The following is a 21100-nucleotide window of genomic DNA, read 5'->3' as shown; positions in this document are numbered from 1 at the left end:
CCGGTAGACGTATCTCTCCTCTGTGCTGTCTTCTGTTTGGCTGGATCCTGCGTGTAGGGGTATATACTCGTTACATTACGATAGGGTCATGGACCCCGCAGATTTAGCTCAACAGACCCATGAGGCTAGATTTGTAGAGCAGGATCACCGTATGGATCAAATAGCTCAGGCTCTCCAGACGCTCTTAGCTAGAACCATTCCAGCAACCGCACCTAACCCTCCTACAACCCTGCTTCCTGAAGTATCGACTATGCCTAATGCTACAGCACATTTAACGCCTCCTCCTAGGTATGGAGGGGATTCTAAGACATGCAGAGGGTTCATTAACCAAATAGAGTTTCATTTTGAAATGTATCCACGTTCATTTCCCACAGAGAGGTCCAAAGTTGGGTTCTTTATGCACCAACTTACCGACAAAGCACTTGAATGGGCAAACCCTATTTGGGAAGCTAATGGACCTATGGTGCATAACTTTCACAGTTTCCTAACAGCTTTTCACAGAACTTTTGACACTATGAAAAGGTCTAAGAATGCCGCTAGAGCATTAATGAGGGTTAAACAGGGTTCTAGGTCTGTGGCTGATTACACTATACAGTTTCGTACCCTTGCCTCACAGGTCGTTTGGACCAATAATGGGTTAACTACTGCCTTCATGGAAGGCTTATCAGACTCTATATTGGATGAGGTAGCAGCTAAGGAACTTCCTGTTGCCTTAGAGGACCTTATTGACTACCTCATCGATATAGATAATAGGATTCGGGACAGGCTCTATACCAAGAACAGGAATAGACGTTTTGTTACGCCTATTCACCCCAGAGTTAATACACCGGAGAGTGTAAAAGTATCTGAAGAGGAGCCAATGCAATTAGGGGTTGCCAAACTCTCTGATAATGAAAAATTACATAGGAGAAGGGAGGGACTCTGCCTATATTGTGGTAGGAGAGAACATATGGTAAAGGAGTGTCCTCTGCTCCCGGAAAACTCTCGCACCTAAGACCTTATAGGGGACTGGCCTTGGGTGTGATTTCTAAGTCTCCTACATTGCCTCCTAACCGACTGCTTCTCCCTGTTTCTTTACATATGGGAGAGAGTTGTATAGTTGAAAACATATACGCCCTGGTTGACTCTGGGGCAGCTGAGAATTTTATAGACTCTGGTTTTGTAAAGAAAAACAATATTCCCATCAGGGAGAAGGAGATACCCTTGGCCGTTGAGGCCATAGATGGTAGACCATTGATATCTCCTGTTGTTACTTACGAGACTGCACCGCTACACATGTACACAGGGGTTCTACACTATGAAACCATTCGGTTCCAGGTCATCACCTCTCCCTCTTCACAGTTGGTGTTAGGGTATCCATGGTTACGTGCCCACAATCCCATTTTTGACTGGGAGACAGGGCAGATAAAATCATGGAGTGAAGCCTGCCATGAGTCATGTACTATTGAAGTCACGCCTGTGAATTCTATTAACGTTCCTACTGTTCCTCCTTTATCTACGGCTATACCCTCTCAGTATTTAACTTTAAAGACTGTCTTTGATAAAAGAGAGGCTGACAAATTACCGCCTCACAGACCCTACGATTGTGCTATTGATTTGTTGCCTGGTACTATACCTCCCAAGGGCAGGGTGTACCCCCTATCGGGTCAAGAAAACCGTGTCATGGAGGAGTACATTAAAGAATCATTAGAAAAGGGATTTATTAGGAGATCCTCTTCTCCGGCTGGAGCGGGGTTCTTCTTTGTATCTAAGAAAGAAGGTGATTTAAGACCTTGCATTGATTATAGAGGTCTTAATAAAATCACCATCAAAAATGCTTACCCTATACCATTAATAACAGAATTGTTTGACAGGCTCAAACATGCTACGGTATTCACCAAATTAGATCTTAGAGGAGCATACAATTTGATACGTATAAAAAAGGACCACGAATGGAAGACAGCCTTTAACATTCGGTCAGGTCATTATGAGTATACCGTCATGCCATTTGGGCTTTGCAATGCCCCAGCAGTGTTCCAAGAATTTATTAATGATGTCTTAAGGGACTTTATTCACTCATTTGTTATTGTGTACTTGGATGACATTTTAATATATTCTACAGACATTCACACTCATCACAGACATGTTACGGCAGTTCTGAAGACCCTTCTTGCTAATGGTCTTTATTGCAAATTAGAAAAATGTCTATTCGACCAATCCGAGGTCCAGTTTTTAGGGTATTTGATTTCCGCTGAGGGTTTTCGGATGGATCCCCAGAAGCTCGCTGCGGTCATAGAATGGCCTCTGCCGCAAGGTCTGAAAGCCATCCAGCGTTTTCTGGGTTTCTCTAATTATTATAGACGTTTTCTCAAAGATTTTTCGTCTATAGTAGCGCCTATTACTCGTATGACTAAAAAGGATGGCAATACACGTGTCTGGTCTACTGAGGCACTTCAGGCTTTTGACTTTCTTAAGACTACGTTCGCCTCTGCCCCTATTTTACAGCATCCTGTCCCCTCATTGCCATATATACTTGAGGTTGATGCTTCCGATATAGGGGTAGGTGCTGTCTTATCCCAAAGAGAGTCTCCTGACAAGCCATTGCATCCTTGTGGCTTCTTTTCTAAACAAATGTCCAAAGCAGAAAGGAATTATGATGTGGGTAATCGCGAACTCCTTGCTATAATTTTAGCACTCAAAGAATGGAGACATTTGTTAGAAGGAACTAAGGATCCTATTCTCATATTTACAGATCATAAGAACCTATCCTACCTTAGCGAAGCTAAAAGATTGTCTTCAAGGCAGGCTAGGTGGTCACTGTTCTTGTCTCATTTTAATTATATAATAACCTATAGGCCAGGTGACCGGAACACTAAAGCGGACGCTCTGTCCAGACAATTCGAAACTATTGACAAACAGGAGATTGATGTCACTCCTGTCATTCCCCCAGACAGGATAATAGCAACTACTATATTGTCTATTTCCTCGTCCCTCTTGCAAGCCATACAAGCGAAACAGAGCATGGCACCTAGCGAGAGGCCTAATGATAAATTGTTCGTTGACGTTCCCGAGAGACGGGATATTCTGTCACTGTATCACGATACTAAGACTGCTGGACATCCTGGTATTTCCAAAACAGTGTCAGCCGTTTCTCGGTATTTCTGGTGGGATACCTTACGCAAGGATGTTACTGACTATATAAGTGCTTGTACTACTTGTGCATGTATGAAAACCTCTCGTAGAGTTCCTTGTGGGCTGTTGCATCCGTTACCCGTTCCCGAGAGACCTTGGTCTAATCTATCAATGGATTTTATTGTTGAATTACCCCCTTCGAATGGTAACACAGTCATCCTAATGATAGTAGATCGGTTTTCCAAAATGGCTCACTTTGTGTCTCTTCGCAAGTTGCCCACTTCCAAGGAATTGGCTCTTATCTTCGCTAGAGAAGTGTTTCGATTACATGGTATTCACTTATCTATTGTATCCGATAGGGGTAGCCAATTTATTTCCAGGTTCTGGAAAGCCTTTTGTTCGGAGATGGGTATTTCCCTCTCATTTTCTTCCGCTTACCATCCCCAGTCTAATGGAGCTGCTGAACGTGCCAACCAGTCTCTGGAGCAGTACCTCCGTTGTTTTGTGTCTCACCATCAGGACAATTGGTCTGACCTGCTTCCTTGGGCTGAATTTGCTCGGAATAATGCCACTCATGATTCTTCCGGCAAAAGCCCTTTTTACGTTGTCTATGGCCAGCATCCCGTTGTTCTTCCGGCTGCATTCTCCTCACAGGGCATGCCAGTTCTGGATGAGCATTTGGCTGGTTTGCGTAATACTTGGGAGCAGGTTCAGCGTTCTTTGGTGGACTCTGCTGCCCGCCAGAAGGCTCAGGCTGACAAGCATCGCAGAGCGGCTCCTTCCTATGTTGTGGGGGACAGGGTTTTGCTTTCCACACGAAATATTCGCCTCCGGGTGCCTTCTATGAAATTGGCTCCCCGCTTCATTGGTCCTTATCGCATTATACATAAGGTTAATCCCGTTTCTTATGCCTTGGGTCTGCCTAAGAATCTGCGTATACCCAATGTTTTTCACACCTCGTTGTTGAAGCCTTACGTACGCAACCGCTATACCCGGCATACTCCCCCTCCCCCTCCTGTCTCTGTGGAGGGTCATGAGGAGTTCGAAGTGTCTGCTGTTATTGACTCTCGTTTCCTCAGGGGTCGGCTTCAGTACTTGGTACATTGGAAGGGTTATGGGCCTGAGGAGCGCAGTTGGATTTCTGCGGATGCTGTTCATGCTCCCCGCCTTGTACGTTCTTTCCATTTGCGTTTTCCTGCCAGGCCTGGTCCTGCCCGCCCGGAGGGCGTGTCCTCAGGGGGGGGTACTGTAGCGGTACTTACCTTATCCGGGGGCCGGCCGCGGTCCTCTCTTCAAGCCGCGCGCGGTCCTGCGGCTGCACGAGCCGCGCGCGGCTCATCCGACTGCTCAAACCGGAAGGCGGGCAGTGACCGTGAGAAGCGGTCACGTGTCCCGCCTGCAGCTAAGAGCGCGCCGCGAATCTCGGGCGCGCCCTTAAAGAGACAGTGGGAGCCTAAATTGCAAAAAGGCTCCCATTGGCTCCTGTCATGCCAATCACCCCATACACTTACCTGTTGGGGGAGTGGAAGTGACAGGAGCCAATCACATTAGTTTGAAGGCTACTTATACTTACCCTTTTCCCTTAGTTCCTTGCCCTATCGTGGTTTCTGCTACAGTTCCCTTTAGTGCTTGTTGTATTCAGTTGTGTTTCTCCGTACTTGACCTTGGCTTTGTATTCTGACTTCGTTTTCGCTTTATCCTTGTCTGTACTGTTTGCCGGCTTGCTGATTCCTGTGTACCAGACCCCGGCTAGTTCTCGTTTACGCTGTCTCTTTGTGCCCTTGACCTCGGATCGCTCCTGATTCTGTACTTCTCCTTTACGTCGAGTCCGGCCACTCTAAGCTCCGGTAGACGTATCTCTCCTCTGTGCTGTCTTCTGTTTGGCTGGATCCTGCGTGTAGGGGTATATACTCGTTACAATCATATACTGATCACTGGGCATTCTTGTTTAGAATTTTCTGGTAGGAAGCAGAATTCAAGGTTTCTTGAATGGTATCATGTCTTTCAGAACCTGAGGCAGCAAAGTGTCTCCACAACTTTCCTCTACGACCATCATGTTTGACCGTTGGTATGTTGTTGTGAATGTTGTGTTGCCGTTATGTTAGACATACTGGGTCCTCTGTGGTCCAGAAAGTTCTTGGTTGACTGGTCCTCTCCTCAAGGCACACCTAATAGTCCAGGGTTTAAGGATGTGTCTAAGGTGTTTAGAAAAAGAAACAAAAATACCTTAGAGTCTAAGGTGTTTTTTTGTTTTGTTTTATTTTGGACACCTTAGACACATCCCTACATCCAAAGAACCAAAACAACGTTAGCTTAGTGAAGCCGTTTTAGTGTATCGATCATGGCTCTGATGTCTCACTGTTTAACTCTCCCATTTAGGAGTTAGATAACTTTTGTTTCTGTTTATGCAGCTTAGCCACACCTCCCCTGAATGTGACTCACACAGTTTGCAAAAAAAAATGGTTTCATTTTCAATCAGATGTTAACTTACTTTAAATGTTCTAAATTGAACTTTAATTACACACAGGAGGTTTCTGCAGGGTCCATCAAGCTATTAACAGAGCAGGAGATACGAAATTCTAAATTAAAAAGTGTAAACATTACAGGAAGTGTTTAAGAAGGTTGTGTAAGTCACATGCAGGTGGGTGTGACTAGGTCTGCATAAACAAATCGATTTAACTCCTAAATGGCAGAGAATTGAGCAGTGAGACTGCAGGGGCATGATCTATACAGCAAAACTGCTTCATTAAGCTAAAGTTGTTTTGGTGACTATAGTGTCCCTTTAATTTTGTATGTAGATCTGAAACCATCCAATATGATTACTGAAAAAACATAGGAAATACGGAAAGGAGTAAATATTTATTTCACAACACGGTACATACGTGGCAAAAGTTGCACTGTTTAATGCTACCATATCGCTTACATCCATGACACTCATAGAAGTATTTAGCAAACATCTCAGCCAGGTGTCAGCAACAATGCATGTTGTCAGACAGATGCACACATGTAAAAACAACTATTCAACATCTACACCTCTCCTACAACAGTTGCAAGAGCAGATCTGAGCACTTTTTCACCAGAGAAGAAAAAAGGAGTAAGGAGAACCATGGCTTCAGAATTGAGCATATCTACTGGATAAAGGACGGTACACACATGACAGTGGACCCTGTATGTAGAACACTAACAGGGTTATTCACTAAAGGAAGAAATACTGGGAATTCAAATTTAAGATCAAAATAGCTGAAATGCAAAAATTCGGGAATTCTGCTATGGACCCATTTTGGCTATTTTGGCCTTAAATTTGAAATTAACTGTGAATTCACCTACAGAGATATTCACTAAGCTGAGAATTGTAGGGAATTCAAAGAAAATTCAAAGTAAAATTCAGAAGTTAGACAAATATAACCAATTTAGAAAAAACAATTATCCAAATCCATTCTGTTTTCAGTTTGGCTATTTTTGGTCTACTATTTGAAATTCATCTTGAACTCCCGGCAATTCTCACCCGTGAATGTGAAATGTAATACTTCATCCATTGACATATGGCAATGTAAATAATTAATTCAGTAACACCTTGACAGCTGCCAGAATAGGTGAATTGTAGATTGTGTACCTGTAACAAACTGCTGCATGGTGTATAGGACACTGTAGTCATTTTTGTCGATTTGATTGGGTTCCCATGTGGTTGGAGTTTTACTCATACTCCAATAGCTCCTGCACTTTCCATGTCTTCTGCCACATATTGAGCCATCTCGCACCTCTATCCGTGTTCCGTGTTCCAGGTTTGCTAGTAGTTCATTTATTTTACTTGCAACAGCCTGATCACTAACTTGAGATGGTATTGGCAAAGTAACATCTTCCAGGTAGTTTGCTAGATTTGGTGTTTGCCTTGATGTGATACAGAATCCATGAGGGTTTTTCACAATGGTGTTCTTAATTAGAATTCCCCGGTAGTAGATTTTCACATCAAATTGCGTTTCTGTGGGAAAAAAATCATCATATTAACAGCTAAAATATTATATTTTGAGATCCTGAATCCCCAAAATTAGGTTCATTTGGTAGCATTCATCGTTACATAGGCTGTAAAGAGACATGTGTCCAACAATTTCTTTCTAACCTTTCTTACATCTATTTTTGCTGTTGATCCAAATGAAGGCAAAACCCCCACTTTGAAGCGTTTTCCAATTTTGCAGAAAGCCAGGAAAATATTTAATCTTGACCCCAGAATGGCAGTCACATATATCCTTGGATCAAAAATCTATTACCCCACAAGTTAAAAATGATATCCCTGAATTATCTTTGAAAGCATTAAACCAGTTGCTGGTTTTTAATAACTGAACAGACTCTTATAAAACCACCTCTTTAGGTAGAGAATCCCACATTCTTATGGTTTTTACTGTAAATACCTCTCCTTTGCCTTAGACAAAATCTCCTTTCTTCCAGTCTAAATACGTGACTTCATGTCTTATGTAAAGCCCTGTTTATGAATAGATTTTCAGACAATGTATTTGAATAATGCTACCATATCCCCTCTGAGGCGCAGTTTTTCTAAATTAAACAGCAGGTCGTCCGAATCCCATAATTCTGCAGCCAGTGGCGTACACATGACCCATGGGGCCCCGGTGCGAAAATTGATCCGTTTACTCTGCGCGGGCCGGGGCCGCAACACATGGCCCTGCAACCCCTGCGACCGCGGTATGTACGCCAGTGCATGCAGATGCACACACACTTAAAGGACCACTACAGACACCCAGATCACATCAGCTCAATGAAGTGGTCTGGGTGTCAGGTCCCTCTAGTTTTAACCCTTCAGATGTAAACATAGCAGTTTCATAGAAACTGCTATGTTTCACTGAGGGTTAATCCAGCCTCTAGTGGCTGTCTCACTGACAGCCGCTAGAGGCGCTTCCGCGATTCTAAAACAGTGAAGTAATGCTTTCCTATGGGCGGTTTGAATGCCGCGCATGCGCATTTGGAGCTGAGAGGTGGAGGGATCCCCAGCGCCATGGGAGTCCGGCGCTGGAGAAAGGTAAGTGCTGAAGACACACACACACTCTCACGAACAGACGCATACACACTAGCTAACAGACACACACATTTACTGACAGAGACACACTCAGCGACAGACATACATACACACTCACTTACAAAACATACACTCTCACTGACAAACACACACTCACTAACAGACACACAAACACACTCAGTAACAGACACACACAGTAACACACTCACTGACACTCACTAGCAGACAAACACTCAACAGACACACTCACTGACACTCATTAGCAGACACACACACCAACACACACACACCAACACACACTAACATTCACACTAACACTCACACTCACTCACACTAACACTCACAAACACACACTACCACTAACACACACTAACACTCACACTAACACACACACTAACACACAGTCACACTAACACACACACACTAACACACACACACTAACACTAACACACACTAACACTCACACTAACACATGTTTTTTTATAAATGTAATCCCCCCAGCCTCCTTACCTTTTGGAGTGCTGAGGGGAATCCCTGGGGTCCAGTGGTGCTGCTGGGCTCCTGGACGGCCGGTCACTGGGCGGGCAGGCAGGCTGGCGCTCGAGGGAGCAATCTCCCCGAGTGCTTCCTCTTCAGCTCCCTCGCGCGCCGCATAGGGATGCCGGCACCGGAAGATGACGTCATCTTCCGGCTCCGGTATCAGTATGCGGCGTGCGAGGGAGCTGAAGAGGAAGCACTCAGGAGAGAGTGCTCCCTCGCGTGCCCGCAGGACCGACCGTGGGGTGACAGCAGGGCCAGCCTCGGGGGGCCCTGAGGTGGCCGGCTCCTTGTTTTGTAATTTGGAGTTCCATCTGGGGTGCCAAAATAAAAAAGATGATTGATGGCAAGGGGACAGTCTCTAAATGCTGATTTTGTTCACAGATCAAGTGAAAAGTAACCAATAGAGGGAAAAAATAAAGGATCAGTAAAAAAATAAATCAATATATATTTATATATTTAATAAATTCATAAGATATAAATGTATATTTGTTTTTACTGCCCCTCCTGATTTCTCCTCTATTGGTTACTTCTCACTTGATCTGTAAACCAAACGGCAGAAAAATGCTCCAATCAGTGTACTCTTAATATATCTATATATATAATATCATATTATATTTTTGTAATACATTTTGTAGTACACCGATTGACCCATTTTTATGCCTTTTGGTTCGTCTGAATAGTTTTTCCTGACAGTTTGCATGGACAAATTCCTTCTGGACTGAAATGTCACATGAAATGTCACATGGACGATATAAGCCCAAGAGAGAGAGCGCAGCTTAGCGAACAAGGGCACATGTATGTGTGTAGGGATGGATGATCTGTGATTGATTGGTTTGTTTGTGTGGGTGTGTTTGTATGGTATGAGTGGGTGGTGGCTAGTAGCTTACCTCGGTGCCACTTAGGATCCGAACCAGCAACAGCTACCCTCCCACCCTCCCTTCTTTTTCTGGGTCCTGGTTTGTTTTTTGTCACGGCAGGCCGGGGCATGTTCTTGCCAGGCAGGTTGGGAGATGGTTTACAATTAGAGTGATGGCATGGATAATGGCCAGGTCGCATCCGCCCCTGCCTTTTATGGTAAACTGTATTGTTGCCAATTTGGACGTGCCCCACTGATCTATAAGCCGGCTGGTGGTGAGCATTATGGACAAGCCCCACTGAGCTACAAGCCGGCTGGTGGTGAGCATTATGGACAAGCCCCACTGAGCTACAAGCCGGCTGGTGGTGAGCATTATGGACAAGCCCCACTGAGCTACAAGCCGGCTGGTAGTGAGCATTATGGACAAGCCCCACTGAGCTACAAGCCGGCTGGTAGTGAGCATTATGGACAAGCCCCACTGAGCTACAAGCCGGCTGGTAGTGAGCATTATGGACAAGCCCCACTGAGCTACAAGCCGGCTGGTAGGGATATGGCTGAATCATTAGCTATAGAAATCTAGATTTATCAACAAAAAATTGGATAGAGCCACAGGAATTTAAAAAAATAAATGTTAATAAAATTGTTACCGACAAGTCTATAAGCAAACTAAAACGAAAAGTTTCCAAAAATAACATTTCTTTTACATATCTGACTCCAATATAAAGCCTCTCAAATACATATTGAAGATAAAAAAGTGGATAGGTGGAAAGAATCAGGAATTTTATATATGGGAGATCTTTTGGAACCTGGGAAAATGTCCCCATTTAGTAAGCTACACAACAAATGTAACTTACCAGCAGGTGAATTGGTAAGATTGGTTATTTTTTTTTTTTTTTAGATCAAAACATGTTAATTAAGATCAAATTCAATATAACTTAATATATATATATATAGATGATAATAACAAACTGGTCGCTAGAATAAATACAACTTTATTTAGCACGAGACTGGAGAATGGATTCAGTACCAAGATGGGGGAAATAAACACACAGATTAATTATCAATTAATAATGGAAAAATATGTTTTTAAGAAAATAGATAATTTGAAAATGTATGAAAAAATATGGTACCCCTGGGCACTATTTCAATCTAAACATCTCTTAGAATTATGCTATAATATCTGACTCTACTTCCTCACCAACTTTGTATTTAGCTATATATTTATTGGTTTACCTTGTAGTTGGGGCAGTGGGGAGAAAAGAGGAGAGAAGGAAGTACATCTTAATCTCCCTCCTTTCTCTCACCTTCCCCCACCCTCCTTTGGAGCACCCGATACTGATTTTTTCTAAGTCTAGAATTGATTATATATATGTTGTTATTGTAAGGTTATTTTCCTTTAGATTGACAGTTTAATCACGTAGAATAATGATCTTATTATAATCTTTGTATGTCTTTTTGTATATGTGTATTATATAAAAATATGAAAATAACAATCATAATTAAAAAAAAAAAAAAAAAAAGGTTAAAGGGAATTTTGGTACGGCAAGGGGGGAGGTGAGAGCCTTTGGGGTTGTGATCATATGCTGTTGGTCAGTTAGATTGGCAAGGACATTTTAATTAAAGTTTAATTCGGTTATATACTGTAAACGCTATGTGTTGTTTATGCTTTAATTTATTGAACGGTTTGCTTTATTTATAAATTGATAAGTAAAGATGGGTATGTTATGCAGTATTTATATGTTTTAATAAATGCTGTGACCTGTTTCATTCAACATTGGTTGTCTGTTGTTATTGGTGTTTTTTTTTTTTGGGTAGGTTATGGTAATATGTATTTCATCCAGTGCCCACTACGTACATACATGGACCACCCGAATATAAAAAAATTTAAAACGAATAGATTCGGCTGAACCGCAAGTTGCTGTGCGCAAGTCAATCAAACGTTGTAAAAATATTCAGCTAAACTCTTTGTTACATAATTGCAAAGAGCACATCTCTCTGAAGCTTCAGTAAAAAGGATAGAAAGTGAAAACGAGCAATTAAGCTTTAATGCATTGCAGGCGCTTTGATAGGCGTTCATAAAATCAATGTAAATTCACTTTCACTGATTATTTCCATTTTGAAAACAAGTAAGTTGGACTTCTTACCAAATGTTTTGTTGGGAAACAAGAGAGACAAATTGCTTTGTTGTGGAGTTTGCTGTTGCGGTTCTTGTATTTCTTGAACACGCGTATCTGTAAAATATTAGAACACAATAGAAATTCTAACTTATTAAGGCTGCTACGGACCCTCGCTCTACACCCAGTCTGTGAAAATGCCATCTTTAACTCTGTGCATGAACCAGATACACTTTTGTGAAATGCAGTGATTTATACGTAACGCATTTACATTTGGAAACTCGAAACCCTGTGCCAGCCATTGGATTGTCTGTTAAATTACACATCACTACATTGATTTCTACATGACAAAATCCCCTGTCACTGTGTTCAAGAGAGAACAGAAGACACTGAGAGGTATAGTAAATAAGTACTGGGAAAATCTCTACGACATAGGTGAGTAGTTTTATTTATGGTTTTCATGAATCCAGATAGTGGGGACAAGGCACAGGCTTTCCTGTAGTCACTAGTGTGACTTCTTGGTTTTCGTAATGCTGTTCATATAGATTTGCTCACTAATAACCTTCAGGCCTTCCAAAAACAGGTGTATCTATTTGAAGACTCTGTGGCACTTTAATTCCATGCAATTAGACTACATTCAACTAATTATGTACCTTCTGGTGGCACTTATCTGCACCAAAGCGTATTTAGGGATTTTATTGCAAAGTTGGGTGAATACATATAGCTGTGTATACGTTAGTATTTACTTAGTCTCATATTAATCAGTACTATTTTGTAACTGTAGACACCGATTTCTGTGCATGCGTTAGGTGCCTGGTATGTAGTTTAGCTAAGTTCATTTACTTTTTAAAAACACAGCTGACCACTAATATTCTGAATCTAGAGATACATTATCCAGCAATTTAAAAAAAAAAAAAAGGTTGTAGGTTGTTAAGTAAAAGGTTGTAGTACTCTACTTGCCAGTCTGTGGTTCTGTGATCGTATAAGGAGACAGATTGTGGTAGACAGGACTAGTTACACCTGTGTATAATTCTGGAGATGAAATTCCAGAGTACCAGTTCTCCTGGGCTGGTGGGGTATAATCCAGACCTTTGTTTAAAATAGCGTTCTCTAGTTCTTCAGCACTGCGGTATAAATCTGAAAAGAGATAAGAAAATGCAAAACAACATAAAAACCCCAAAACTAAAATCTATCAGTACACTGCTTTTCAAACCAGTACCCTCAGACCCAGAGGCGGCTCTAGACTTTATGAGGCCTTAGGCGAAACTCAAACATGAGGCCCCACTAACAAAAAAGTGTCAGTGTATGTGCCTGAGAGTGTCTGACAGAGTATCCTTGTGTGTGAATGTATGTTTTTGTCTGAGACCCTATGTGTATGGGGTAGCTGCTTGAAGTGTGTTGTGTGTATGGGGGGGTGATGGTGAGAAGGAGAGGCGGGTGAGGGTGACAGGGAGGTGATGGTGTGGGGGGTGATGTGAGAGGGGTGATGGTAATGTGAGAAGGGGGGGTAATGTGAGAAGGAGGGGGAGTTGATGGTGAGGGGGGGTAGATGGTGAGGGGGGGTAGATGGTGAGGGGGGGTAGATGGTGAGGGGGGGTAGATGGTGAGGGGGGGTAGATGGTGAGGGGGGTAGATGGTGAGGGGGGTAGATGGTGAGGGGGGTAGATGGTGAGGGGGGTAGATGGTGAGGGGGGGTAGATGGTGAGGGGGGGTAGATGGTGAGGGGGGGTAGATGGTGAGGGGGGTAGATGGTGAGGGGGGTAGATGGTGAGGGGGGGTAGATGGTGAGGGGGGGTAGATGGTGAGGGGGGGTAGATGGTGAGGGGGGGTAGATGGTGAGGGGGGGTAGATGGTGAGGGGGGGTAGATGGTGAGGGGGGGTAGATGCTGAGGGGGGTAGATGCTGAGGGGGGTAGATGCTGAGGGGGGTAGATGCTGAGGGGGTAGATGCTGAGGGGGTAGATGCTGAGGGGGGTAGATGCTGAGGGGGGTAGATGCTGAGGGGGGTAGATGCTGAGGGGGGTAGATGCTGAGGGGGGTAGATGCTGAGGGGGGTAGATGCTGAGGGGGGTAGATGCTGAGGGGGGTAGATGCTGAGGGTGGTGGGGGTGGTGAGGCTGAGGGTGGTGGGGGATGGTGAGGCAGAGGGTGGTGGGGTGGTGAGGCTGAGGGTGGTGGGGTGGTGAGGCTGAGGGTGGTGGGGTGGTGAGGCTGAGGGTGGTGGGGTGGTGAGGCTGAGGGTGGTGGGGGTGAGGATGAGGGTGGTGAGGCTGAGGGTGGTGGGGTGGTGGTGAGGCTGAGGGTGGTGAGGCTGAGGGTGGTGGGGGTGATGTTGAGGGTGGTGGGGGTGATGTTGAGGGTGGTGGGGGTGATGTTGAGGGTGGTGGGGGGGTGATGTTGAGGGTGATGCTGGGGGTGGTGGTGAGGCTGAGGGTGGTGGGGTGGGGGTGGTGGTGAGGATGAGGGTGGTGGGGGTGAGGCTGAGGAGGGTGGTGAGGCTGAGGGTGGTGAGGGTGATGCTGAGGGTGGTGGGGGTGATGCTGAGGGTGGTGGGGGTGATGCTGGGGGTGGTGCTGAGAGTGGTGGGGGTGATGCTGAGGGTGGTGGGGTGGTGAGGCTGAGGGGGGTGGTGAGGCTGAGGGGGTGGGGGTGATGTTGAGGGTGGGGGGGCGGTGAGGCTGAGGGTGGTGGTGAGGCAGAGGTGATGTTGAGGGTGATGTTGAGGGTGGTGGTGGGGTGAGGCTAAGGGTGGGGGGTGGTGAGGCTGAGGGTGGTGGGGGGTGGTGATGCTGAGGGTGGTGTGGGGGTAGTGAGGCTGAGGGTGATTGGGGGTGGTGATGCTGAGGGTGATTGGGGGTGGTGATGCTGAGGGTGGTGTGGGGCTGAGGGTGGTGGGGGGGGTAGTGGGGCTGAGGGTGGTGGGGGGGTAGTGGGGCTGAGGGTGGTGGGGGGGTAGTGAGGCTGAGGGTGGTGGGGGGTAGTGAGGCTGAGGGTGGTGGGGGTATTGAGACTGAGGGTGGTGAGGGTGGTTGGGGGATGGTGAGGCTGAGGGTGGTGATGCTGAGGGTGGTGTGGGGGGTGGTGATGCTGAGGGTGGTGTGGGGGGTGGTGATGCTGAGGGTGGTGTGGGGGGTGGTGATGCTGAGGGTGGTGTGGGGGGTGGTGATGCTGAGGGTGGTGTGGGGGGTGGTGATGCTGAGGGTGGTGTGGGGGTAGTGAGGCTGAGGGTGTTGTGGGGGGTAGTGAGGCTGAGGGTGTTGTGGGGGGTAGTGAGGCTGAGGGTGTTGTGGGGGGCGTAGTGAGGCTGTGGGGGGTAGTGAGGCTGAGGGAGGTGGGGGTGAGGCTGAGGGTGGTGTGGGGGTAGTGGGGCTGAGGGTGGTGGGGGTGAGGCTGAGGGTGGTGTGGGGGGTAGTGGGGCTGAGGGTGGTGGGGGGTGAGGCTGAGGGGGGTGTGGGGGGTAGTGAGGCTGAGGGAGGTGGGGGGTGAGGCTGAGGGTGGTGGGGGGTAGTGAGGCTGAGGGTAGTGGGGGTGAGGCTGAGGGTGGTTGGGGTAGTGAGGCTGAGGGTGGTTGGGGTAGTGAGGCTGAGGGTGGTGTGGGGGTAGTGAGGCTGAGGGTGGTGTGAGGGGTATTGAGGCTGAGGGTAGTGGGGGGCGTAGTGAGGCTGTGGGGGGTAGTGAGGCTGAGGGTGGTGTGGGGGTAGTGGGGCTGAGGGTGGTGTGGGGGTAGTGGGGCTGAGGGTGGTGGGGGGTGAGGCTGAGGGGGGTGTGGGGGGTAGTGAGGCTGAGGGAGGTGGGGGGGTGAGGCTGAGGGTTGTGTGGGGGGTAGTGGGGCTGAGGCTGAGGGTGGTGTGGGGGTAGTGAGGCTGGGGGCAGGGTGAGGCTGAACCTACCTTAATTTCCCTGGTGGTCCAGTGGGCTCCCTGGTGGTCCGGTGGCCACTGCTTCCGGTCTGCAGCTCCGCTGAGCTGCAGACCATGTAATCTCGCGAGTGAATCAGAGCGTTGCCGTGGTAACCCGCGGCAACGCTCTGATTGGCCGGTTCTCGCGAGACACATGGTCTGCAGCTCTGCTCACTGCGGAGCTGCAGACCAGTGTCTGCGATGGTGGCCGGGCAGCCAGGAGGGGCCTCGCACCCGGCGGCATACCGGGCAAGCCGCCGGGCCCCCTCCTGGTGTCAGGTCCGAGGACCTGACACACTCTGCCCACAGGCGGTTTAGGCGGCCGCGAGGCCTTAGGCGGCCGCCTAAACCGCCTAATTAGAGAGCCGCCTCTGCTCAGACCAAACAACAGTCCAGCCACAAATTGCTCAATCCATATGTTCGTGGTAAGAGCATTGTATAGATTAAACTCAATCTCCACCTGAAATGCACCTTGTCTATCTGAAACGGTTGGTGGCTAGATGACGTATAAGCTTTACTTTCCTAATCAAACGTTAAATTGATTAATTGATCAAACGTTTAATTGAACTGACAACAGCCCAATTGAAAATATGTCGACATTGTCAATATTTCATGTTCGTAAGTAACCTCTGCTAAAAAGGAAAATGTGTTTTTTACCTCCTTCACTGCAGGATATTTGCATTTGCATTACATGCTCAGATAGAGTCCTGTTCTGGGAAACAAAAAGAAAAGAAAAGAAAAAAAAAAAACACCAAATCAAACTTGATACAAAGATACCGATTTATAAAAGCCCATTCAAATCGAAGGCCCAATTAGTCAGTGATGTTAAAAACAACACTGAATGTATTAATTACCAAGGCCTCAATTTAATTTATTTGAATCAGAAATGATTCAAAACTGTTGGAAAAATCTTATTTTCGAATGATTTATCTACAGACGTTGCCATTATATATGGGAATTTGTGTAGATAAATCAATTGAAAAAGTTTTTTTTCTTACAAATTGGAATAATTTCTAATTCTTATTCCAACAAATTAAATCAAGGCCAACGTATCTTATTGAATCAGCCTCATTTATAGCACCCATGGCATGCTGCTTATAATAGACATTTATAGTACGGATTACAAGGTACTTGGACCATGATGCTTTGCTCTACTTTCACGTTAAGTAGCCCCATAAGGGGTAACTCATAAGACTCAGCACTGATCAGACACAAATTATTATTTTGCATTCATTATTCAAGATAAGTTGGATAGCCAGCAAAAGTCCAAGTATTTTTTAATGTTAGAAAACTTTGTGGATATCCACTAAAAGACTGAAATATTAATAGTTGCATAGTGTCGGGTTCAACAGCTGAAGGAATTGGACACTATAGTTATCAAAACAACTTTAGCTTAATGAAGACGTTTTTGTATATAGATTATGTCTCTCATTTTCTCTATTTCTTTGCCATTTTAAATCACAGTTGTTTCTGACCAGGCAACCATATCCACACCTCCCCTGGCTCCGACTGACACAGCCTGCATGAAATAAGAGAATATTTCATTTTCAATCAGATGTTAACTCCTGCTCTATAAATTGAACTTTAATCACACACACAAGGCTCCTGCGGGGTATAGCAGGCTATTAGCAGAGCAGGAAATACGACATTCTAAATTAAACCGTCTGTGCAATAAGGGAAGTGCAAACATTAGATCTCACTTTACAGGAAGTGTTTAGGAAGGCTGTACTAGTCACATGCAAGGAGGTGTGAATAGGCTGCACAAACAAAGTGATTAACACCTAAATGGCAGGAAATTAAGCAGTAAGTCTGCAGGGGTTTGATCTATACACCAAAACTGCATCATTAAGCTAAAGGTGTTGTGGTGACTTTAGTGTCGCATTAAGTGTTGAAAAAACGATTGAGGCCTCCACTCTGACAGCAATCTACCAGCAGAATCGTGTTTCAAAAAGGAACAGAAAGTAAATAAAAGTCCTACATGTTTAAAAAAAAAAAAACATGCTGCAAGTTTAATTATATGAGGAAATATGAGCTAAGATAAGCTATGTGTAAGTGCATGGAGTGTCTGACAGAATGGGAAAAAAAAGTCTAGATATTGTGGGTTTGTTGAAGATAAGCATCGTCAGAGGGAAAGACAAACACAAGAACAAACCGACATAATGAAAATCCTGTGGGTAGAAAACATTTGACTAAAATCGTAAACACGAAGCTCCTCATTGACTATCAGGCATTTGTACTTTTGCTAAACAGGTACGAGGTTAAACAAATAAAAAATAATCTGTAGAAAGACGTACCACGGAGCCAACTGCGCTCTGAGGGCTAGAAAAGCCAGTTTGATCGGAACATGGACTTACACTGTCATTTAAATGGTGTTCTTCAGCACCTGTAAGGAGAAAAATAAAACACACCATTTATCATAATAAAATGTTGTTTTATGGATACAGCATTTATTTATGTATATATTTAATCTTCCTGCAGACTTTGCTTCCCATCTTTCAGTCAGTGATAGTGTTCTATAGAATGTTGTGATTCTCTACATAATAACCAACCACTTTGTTGTTCTGTTATTACATTCCGTATCCTCGCTCGTCCTTCTAAGGCTCCCATGAACCAAACTTGGTTAAACTTTGGAAATCAGAAAAAAGCAAGAAAAAAAAAAAAAACTTTGGAAATTATAGAGAATATTTACAAATCTAGCAAAAAATATATTAAAATATTAGTATGAAGTGCAGTTGAGGATAGTCTATCTACAGTGTTACCCTACCCAGTCCTCGTGGACCACCAACGGTCCAGGTTTTATGTATTTTCCTGTTCTATTCCAATGGAGATACTGACAAAACCTGGAATGTTGGTGGTCCATAAGGACTGGGTTGGGGAACACTGCTATAGAGCCCCTGTAATGAGTCATGATTATAGTGAACATTTTGGGTGTAGAAAAAAAGATTCAGACTGATAAAAAAAAAATTAAAAAAAGAAGAAAAAAGTCGGGAGATCACTCTCCTAAGCAAAGAAAAATATTCATCAGATTCCATATAAGGAAATTACAGTCCTACAAACAGCCTCCTGGCATTGCAAAATTCTTATATCTAAAACTTCACAATACGATCAATAATTACAAGGTGCAAATTTTACATCAAAAACATATTGAGCAAGTCTCACCTTTTAGAGAGTCTTTTAAATGGCATTTCACTGGTATGATTTGAGAAAGGAAAATTTTCAGTTAAAAGGAATTAAAGTAAGTTAACACTCATTGAAATTGGGAGCACCATTAACCCCGTACAGACCAATGATCTTGTCTGGCCCCCACAATTCTTTCTGATTGCATGGAGTGCCCTGCGTTAGCATTTGTCAATCTATACATCTCTGCTGACAGTAATTGAGTGAGATCTTGTGGTGTATAACTGTTATTTAAGGGGGTTTACTGAAGAGACAGCAATTTTATTTTTGTTCGTTCTTTTTCAAGTTTTTTGCCTCAACCCTTCAAAAACTGCATATGTGTAACCAGTGTAAAATATACATAGACAACGTTGTCCTCAGCACACGTCAAAATTAGGTTTTTAAACTCTCATCTGACAAGTTGACAGGTTACCATTTACTGAGATTGCAGTGCAGTGTGGAATTCTTTATATATTTTTTTATTTTTAAGTATTGCTGAGGTTCCTAAATGTAACCCTAAAACCAATTCTACACCCAGATAAACTGTTGTTGAGGTTTTTGACAGGTGGTACCCAGGAGGCAGTAGTAAGCCAGATGCAAGGTACCAAATAGGGATCTGGCAAGGTACCAATAGGTATGAGGTGTTCTGCCTGTTCACACGTGGGTTTCGATGGAGCTTCCTGCAGGCCATGGCGTAATGGGGAGAGACGCACACCACATCCATGTGCTGCATGTCCCTGCTGCAGAGCATGCCAGAGTCTTCGGCGCATGCTGAGGAGGAACCGCAACAGCCGTGGACAGAGACGCAGCGAGGGACATCCGGGTTAGTGTAATCGGGCAACTGCTCTGACATAATGTCACTCCGAAATAACAAGGAACTATTATAAAGGCTTGGTTTGATGCTCACCCAATCAGAATTACTAACGCAATTGAACACCAATTTATTAATATTAATACTATTATTAGCGCCAACATATTATGCAGATCTTCACAGTTTACATAGGAGCTGTATATCAAGATAAGTTCAGAAAAAATGTCTTAATCAAAAAGTACTTACCCTCAGCTTTGTGCCCACTTAATATCTCATAGATTTTGTGGGGTTCGGTTGAACTTGTACTATTATCGGCGATCACACGAATGTCTGCTTTGCGGTTAAGCGCTGATCTAACATTTCTCTTCCACACAGCTGGATTAGGCGTATCCTTAGTGGGATCATAACTGCGGCTCGCAATAGCCCAAGCCTGGAAAAAATTATCACAATGAGATGTCAATGCATTATTTGCAGTCTTAAAAGATAAAGGGAAAGATAAAACCTACATAACACAACACAAGTTTAGTCTTCAACATGAAACCCGCAAGTTTCGTCAGTGACGTCAAAAATAGAAGAAGGTAAGGCTGCAGGGAGGCTTACCGGGGCCCAGGGGAGGACATCTGAAGTGCACACAGAAGGAGGGAGAGGTGGACTTGGATAGAGTGTGAGTGTATCTATGTCTGTGTGTGTTGTGTGTGTGTGTAGTGTTTGTGGTCTATATGTGTGTATCTGTGCATGTGTGTCAGTATACATATATATATATATATATACACACATGTGTGTCCGTGTACCTGTTCATGTGTATGAATTTGTGTGTCAGTGTGCATGTGTGTGTATCTCCTAGAGCAGTGATGGCGAACCTATGGCACGCGTGCCACAGGTGGCACGCCGGGCCCTCTCTGTGGGCACGCGGCCATAAGTTTGCAATCACTGCAGAGTAGGCACCTGCCTGCCCAAAACGGCAGGTGCCTACTCTGCTTCCGTGTCGGGAGGACCGGAAGCAGGGGGGAGGGATCGAGGAAGCAGCTCTCCCGTCCTCCCGCGAGCTGTGTGGAGTGTTGCCGCGCGTTACCATCGCAACGCTCCACACAGCATCACGCGGGAGGACAGGAGAGCTGCAGGACCTGTCCTCCTGTCCTGCATACCACCACCGGACCACCAGGGATGGCTGTGTTCCCCTCCTCCCCTTCACCAAAGGTAATAAGAAGGGAAGGGGGGGATACTGATTTTTTTTAATATGTTCAAAAAAAAAATAGTGCATCTGCTACTCATCTCCCCTACCCACAACACCCCTACCCACAGCACCCCTACCCCCCTACCCACAGCACCCCTACCCCCACTACCCACAGCACCCCTACCCCCACTACCCACAGCACCCCTACCCCCCTACCCACAGCACCCCTACCCACAGCACACCTACCACCACTACCCACAGCACCCCTACCCCCACTACCCACAGCACCCCTACCCCCACTACCCACAGCACCCCTACCCCCCTACCCACAGCACCCCTACCCACAGCACCCCTACCCCACTACCCACAGCACCCCTACCCACAGCACCCCTACCCCCACTACCCACAGCACCC

General features: G+C 45.1%; 1 protein-coding gene across 2 annotated transcripts in view; it reads right to left on the bottom strand.

The window, feature by feature from the left end:
- The window catches only part of LOC134578102 (interferon regulatory factor 3-like), a 41951-nt gene that overhangs the window by 2555 nt on the left and 18296 nt on the right, over positions 1-21100 (bottom strand). For both annotated transcript variants that reach the window (XM_063437093.1, XM_063437092.1), the window contains exons 3-8: positions 19759-19942; positions 17840-17928; positions 16203-16257; positions 12608-12784; positions 11678-11764; positions 6725-7090 (exon numbers count right to left, since the gene is read on the bottom strand). In XM_063437093.1, the coding sequence (XP_063293163.1) occupies positions 6725-7090; positions 11678-11764; positions 12608-12784; positions 16203-16257; positions 17840-17928; positions 19759-19942 (958 nt within the window). The remainder of the gene's footprint in view (positions 1-6724; positions 7091-11677; positions 11765-12607; positions 12785-16202; positions 16258-17839; positions 17929-19758; positions 19943-21100) is intronic.

Source organism: Pelobates fuscus, chromosome 11 (assembly GCF_036172605.1).
Source record: "Pelobates fuscus isolate aPelFus1 chromosome 11, aPelFus1.pri, whole genome shotgun sequence".
Taxonomy (NCBI): domain Eukaryota; kingdom Metazoa; phylum Chordata; class Amphibia; order Anura; family Pelobatidae; genus Pelobates; species Pelobates fuscus.
Note: the sequence above shows the minus strand (reverse complement) of the source record. Positions and strands in the feature narration are given on the sequence as shown.